General features: G+C 61.0%; 1 protein-coding gene across 1 annotated transcript; it reads left to right on the top strand.

Moving 5' to 3' along the window:
* Positions 1-1751: 1751 nt before the first annotated feature.
* LMNA (lamin A/C) lies at positions 1752-6220 on the top strand. Its single transcript, XM_009636364.2, has 11 exons — positions 1752-1905; positions 2060-2185; positions 2288-2458; positions 2556-2681; positions 2801-3021; positions 3112-3316; positions 3508-3615; positions 3790-3909; positions 3992-4090; positions 5187-5444; positions 6096-6220. The coding sequence occupies exons 2-11, from the start codon at positions 2105-2107 to the stop codon at positions 6126-6128; spliced, it is 1422 nt and encodes a 473-aa protein (XP_009634659.2). The 5' UTR covers positions 1752-1905; positions 2060-2104; the 3' UTR covers positions 6129-6220.
* Positions 6221-6409: the final 189 nt, after the last annotated feature.

The following is a 6409-nucleotide window of genomic DNA, read 5'->3' as shown; positions in this document are numbered from 1 at the left end:
TGTCACACCGTGCTGCTCCATGCCACACCATGTCACACCGTGTTACACCGTGCTGCTCCGTGCCACACTGTGCTGCTCCGTGCCACACTGTGCCACACCATGCTACTCCGTGCCGCACCGTGCTGCTCCATGTCACGCTGTGCTACTCGTCACACCACACCACACTGCACCATGCCACACCGTGCTACACTGTGACATGCCACGCTACACCGTGTCACACCGTGCTGCACCATGTCACACCGTGCTGCTCTGTGCCACACCGTGCTGCTCCATGCCACACCGTGCCACACCGTGCTGCTCTGTGCCACACCATGCCACTCCGTGACATACCGTGTCACACCGTGCTACTCCATGTCACACCATGCTACTCCATGCCACACCGTGCTGCTCCGTGTCACACCATGCTGCTCCATGCCACTCCGTGCCACACCGTGCCACACCGTGTCACACCATGCTGCTCCGTGCCACACCATGCCACTCCGTGCCACACCGTGCCACACCATGCTGCTCCGTGTCACACCATACTGCTCCGTGTCACACCATGTCACACCATGCTGCTCCATGTCACACTGTACTGCTCCGTGCCACACCGTGCTGCACTGTGTCACACCGTGCTACACCATGTCACACCGTGCTGCTCCATGTCATACCGTGCTGCACCATGTCACACCACACTGCACTGTGCCACACCACACTGCACCATGTCACACTGTGCTACACCGTGTCACACCACCCTGTGCTGAACTGTGTCACCCTGTGCTGCACTGTCACACCACACCACACTGCACCATGCCACACCGTGCTACACTGTGACATGCCACGCTACACCGTGTCACACCGTGCTGCACCATGTCACACCGTGCTGCTCTGTGCCACACCATGCTGCACCATGACACACCGTGCTGCTCCATGCCACACTGTGCTGCACCATGACACACCACACTGCACCGTGTCACACCGCACCGTGCTGCACCATGTCACACCACACTGCACCGTGTCACACCATGCCACACCATGTCACACCGTGCTGCACCGTGACACACCGTGCTGTGCTGTGTAACATCACACCATGCTGCACCGTGTCACCCCATGCTGCACCGTGTCACACCATGCTGCACCGTGTCACACCATGATGCACCTTGTCACACCGTGCTGCACTGTCACCCCAAACCATGCTGCACTGTGTCACACCACACTGCACCGTGTCACACCATGCTTCACCGTGTCACACCATGCTGTGCCATGCCACACCGTGCTGCACCGTCACACCACACCGTGCTGCTCCGTGTCACACCACGCTTCACCGTGTCACACCATGCTTCACCGTGTCACACCATGCTGTGCCATGCCACACCGTGCTGCACCGTCACACCACACCGTGCTGCTCCATGTCACACCACGCTGCACCGTGCCACTCCGGCACCAGCCTGGTCCGCCCTGACCTGTAGGCGGGTACAGCCGCGCCGCGGGTGCGCGTGTTGCACACGGGCGTTACAGCCCCGAGATGCCTCCAGCTCACCCAGTTTTTCCCAGCCCTTCCTGCCTCCCAGTAGCTAAACCAGTGCCGGTCACACCGGGTGGCGCCCCCCTGCCGGTCCCTTTGGCGGGTGGGGGTGAGGCACAATCCTGCAACTCTTTTGGGGCAATCAGAGGGGTGCGGGCGTGATGCTTGGGGCGGGGGCGCAGGGTGCCCCGCGTGGTTTCTCCCTGCCGCGCCGCTCACCCGTGCCCCCCCCCGTGCCTTGCAGGAACGCCAAGAAGGAAGGGGACCTGCTGACCGCCCAGGCGCGCCTCAAGGATGTGGAGGCTTTGCTTAACTCCAAGGAGGCCGCGCTCTCCACGGCCCTGGGCGAGAAGAGGAATCTGGAAACCGAAGTGCGGGACCTGAGGGCGCAGGTGGCCAAGGTGAGCGGTGGTGGCCCTGTCCCCAACTCCTCCAGGGCCCCCCCCCCTAGGTCCCCTCTGTGCCAGGGGACTGTGGGGCGGAGGCGCGGCTGGGCGGTGGGTCCCGGGCAGTCCCCAGGAGCCAGCCGTGATGGTCCTTCCCAATTCCCTGCAGCTGGAAAGCGCCTTGGGAGAAGCCAAGAAGCAGCTGCAGGATGAGATGCTGCGCCGCGTGGATGCCGAGAACCGGCTCCAGACGCTGAAGGAAGAGCTCGAATTCCAGAAGAACATCTACAGCGAGGTGAGATGTGATGTGCCACTGCCCTCCCAATGTATGTGGTGTCCCCATCCCCAAGCTGATCCCACCCCGAGGTGACACCGTGTCCCCCTGACCTGTCCCCAGGAGCTGCGGGAGACCAAGCGCCGCCACGAGACCCGGCTGGTGGAGATCGACAACGGGCGGCAGCGGGAGTTTGAGAGCAAGCTCTCCGAAGCCCTGCAGGAGCTGCGGAGCCAGCATGAAGCCCAGATCAGGCTTTACAAGGAGGAACTGGAGAAGACCTACGGGGCGAAGGTGAGCAGCACCCGTGCACCGCTGTCCTCTGCCGACGCTGCCCTGCGGCGTGCCGGTGGGGTGCTGGGGGTGCTAACCCACCCGTCTCGTCCTCCAGCTGGAGAACGCCAAGCAGTCGGCCGAGAGGAACAGCAACATGGTGGGTGCTGCCCACGAGGAGCTGCAGCAAACCCGCATCCGCATCGACAACCTCTCCTCCGAAGTCAGCCAGCTGCAGAAGCAGGTGAGTTCGGGACCAAGGGATTCCTCTGGACATGTCCCCCCTGCCCCCAGCGGGAGATGGTCCCCTTTTGGGGATGGCTCCAAGTGGAGCAACCACCCTCACCTTCCCTCCCCACGCAGTTGGCCGCCAAGGAGGCGAAGTTGCACGATTTGGAGGATATTCTGGCCAGGGAACGCGAGACCAACCGGCGCCTGCTCTCCGACAAGGAGCGGGAGATGGCCGAGATGCGGGCACGCATGCAGCAGCAGCTGGATGAGTACCAGGAGCTGCTGGACATCAAGCTGGCCCTGGACATGGAGATCAACGCCTACCGCAAGCTGCTGGAGGGCGAGGAGGAGCGGTGAGCGTGGGGCACTGCGGCCGGTGGGCTATGGGGGTCCCAGCCCTTCGTGTCCTCACTGGCTCCATCTCACCTTCTCCTCCTGCCCAGGCTGAGGCTGTCCCCCAGCCCGTCCTACCACAAAGGGGCATCCCGGAGCCACTTGTCCACCCCGGGCTCCTCCAAGAAGAGGAAGCTGGAGGACAGCGAGAGTCGGACCAGCTTCTCCCACCACGCCCGGACGAGCGGCCGCGTCGGCGTGGAGGAGGTGGACTTGGAGGGCAGATTCGTCCGTCTCAGGAACAAGTCCAACGAGGTGCGTTTGCCTTCGGTGGAAGGTCCCTGGGGGGGGAGTTGAGCCCCACTTCACCCCACGAGCGTTTGCCTTCGGTGGAAGGTCCCTGGGGGGGGGAGTTGAGCCCCACTTCACCCCACGGGCAAGAAGTGAACCGGGACAAGCTGGGGAGACATGGGGGGATTTCAGGGTCGCTGCTCCCTCTCTCGCAGGACCAGTCGTTGGGCAACTGGCAGATCAAGCGGCAGAACGGGGATGATCCCCCCATCACCTACCGCTTCCCCCCGAAGTTCACCCTGAAGGCTGGCCAGGTGGTCACGGTGAGTCCCTGCCCAGCGGAGGATCCAGCCGAGACCCCAACCCCGTTGGTGCTGTGGAGCAGTTGGTGCCGGTTCCTTGCCACGGGGCTTTTTTGGGGGGGGACCGGCCCACGTCCCTGGGGTCTGGGCTCTGCAGATCTGTGACGTTGCTTTTCTCTTTGCTTTTCTCCCTAGGTCTGGGCCTCGGGGGCCGGGGCGACCCATAGCCCCCCCAGCAACGTGGTGTGGAAAGCCCAGAGCAGCTGGGGCTCCGGGGACAGCCTGCGCACTGCCCTGATCAACTCCAACGGGGAGGTGAGAGCCCGACGGCAGCACCGGGGCGCCCAGGGGCTCGGCAAACACCCAACCCCCTCAACCCTTTCCCTGTCCCCCGCAGGAGGTGGCCATGCGGAAACTGGTCCGCACGGTGATCATCAACGATGAAGATGAGGACGAGGACGACGATGAAGTTAACATCCACCACCGCCATCACCACGTGAGTACCGTGCTGGGGAAAGCGCCGGCCCCAGGGGGGCTGGGGGAGCTCGGGTCTGGTCCCAGGCAGGGCGGGAGGCAGCTCAGCATCGCACAGGATCAGGCCTTAGAGGAGAAGGCAGTTGGGAGGCTGCTGTGGGAGCAACCACATGGGAGAAGCCAACAGACCTCTGGCACCTGGAGAAGGCTACTGCATGCCAAAAGAGCTCCAGGGACCTTGCTGGAAGTCATCTCCAACCCTGAGCAACCTTGCCCTGCCGCCGAAAGGGCTGGAGGAGCCGGGAGGGGGGCTGAGCTGGTACCTCGCATCGCTTGGAGGTGGAGGTCGAGGTGGTGGGCAGCTGATGGACGACACTTCTCCGCAGCAGCTGCTCCATCCTCTCCACTTCACCAGGGTGCTGGACCAAATCCAGGGGTGACTTTGTCCTTCCTCCCCGCCCATCACTCCCCTCACAGAGCTGAAATGGGCACCCGGAAGAGGGATCTGTCTTGCACACCAGATGCCCGTGGGAGTCGTGTGTGGGGAGATGCCGTCACCGCCACGCTTGTGCCTCAGCACCGGCGAAAAATCCGCCAGAGGCCACTCCCCGGGGCTCTGGGCGACAGGAGTGGGATGGGGCGCCCATCATCCCGCTTTCCTCGGAGTTCCTGGGATCTGAAGAGCCGTGCCGAGACGGATATCGATTATCCCTGGGTGGAGGAGCCAAGCTCCTGCAGGCCAGGGCTGCCCAAAGGCTGAATCCTTTCCAAGAGCGAATTTCCCATTGGGAAACAATGCTCACCCGGGCAGCGAGGAGGAGGATGCTCGTAGCCAAGGACAAGAGAAGCACAATTAAGATGTCTCCTGCATGCTGAGGGGGCAGCAGGGACAGTTCACCCATCTGCCGTGTGCCAGCCCCAGTAATTCGGGATTCTACATATAATAATAATAATATTTTGTGACGATGGAGGGGATGGGCAGACCCTCTTTGAAGCCCAACTTTGAGCCCTCCTGGGTCACCCCGGTGCTGCCGTGGTCCTCGGGGCAGGGTGCTCCAGGAAGAAGATGTTCAGGTGGGGGCTGAAGGTCATTTTGTCTCTCCCCCCCCCATATCTAGGGTAGCTGCGGTGGCCCTGGGGACCCCGGTGAATACAACCTCCGCTCGCGCACGGTGGTCTGCGGCACGTGCGGTCAGCCGGCTGAGAAGTCAGGCAACCAGAATGCTGGCCTCAACACCATGTCCTCGGGCTCATCCACTTCCAGCGTGACCGTCACCCGCAGCTACCGCAGCATGGGTGACTCCGGCAGCATCGGCCTTGGGGACAGCCTGGTGACCAGGTCCTACCTCCTGGGGAACTCCAGCCCCCGTAGGCAGGTCAGTGCCGCTTCCAGACACTCTCCCTCTGCTGCTGGGTCTCCACGTTGTCCCTCTGCTGCTGGGTCTCCACGTTGTCCCTCTGCTGCTGGGTCTCCACATTGTCCCTCTCCTGCTGGGTCTCCACGTTGTCTCTGCGTCACCCTTCCTCAACAAGGCAACGCTGCGGGGGGGTCCCTTCCCCTCCTTCCTCTCTGCTTTTCCTCTTGCCCCCCGGCACCGTCGGGCTTGCACGAGCCTTTTTGGAAGGGGAGTGTGGAGTCTGAGCGGGATCAGAGGAGGATGTGGCCGTAGCATCTCCCCCACCCCATCCCACGCTCAGCCCCCTTGGCAGCCCCAGAGCATCCCTCATCCTCCTCGCCTCCCGTTCCGCCACCGCCACGCATTATTCCCGCTGGTCACCTGAATATTTCAGCACTCCAATGTCAATACCCCCAACGATCCCCCTCATATATTGCCTCTAACTCTCAAATTCCTGATTTCTGTGCTATAAAGCCCCCAGCCACCGGCCGGGGCGGACGAAAGCCAGGGGCACGCATGGGCCGGGGCATCCTGAGGGTCCCGCTGGGACGTCGCTGCCTCCGTGGGCAGCCAGAGCAAACGGGTAACGCTGGGTTATTTTGAATTTTCTTCTTTTTTCTTTTCTTCCAGGCTCAGGCTGTGCAAAACTGCAGCATCATGTAACTCCGTGGCACCATTCCTGTGTTTCCTGGCCGTCTTGTGCTAGTTTTTTTCCCAAAGCAAACGAAATTTTTTTTTGGTTTTTTTTCCTTTAAAAAAAAAAACTATATCAAAAACCAAGGTTGGTTTTTTTGTTTTGTTTTCTATAGCAGGAATTTTATATTATATATATATATAACAAAGTGCTAAAAGATGCTTTGATTTTTTTTTTTTTTTTGAAAAAAAAAAAAATTTTTTTTTATAAAAAAAAAACAAAAAAAAAAAAAACCTTTTAACTTTCAACA

The sequence above is a fragment of the Egretta garzetta genome, unplaced genomic scaffold (assembly GCF_000687185.1).
Source record: "Egretta garzetta isolate BGI_Z169 unplaced genomic scaffold, ASM68718v1 scaffold490, whole genome shotgun sequence".
NCBI lineage: Eukaryota > Metazoa > Chordata > Aves > Pelecaniformes > Ardeidae > Egretta > Egretta garzetta.
The sequence above is the reverse complement of the archived record's forward strand: the minus strand, read 5'-3'. Positions and strand labels throughout refer to the sequence as shown.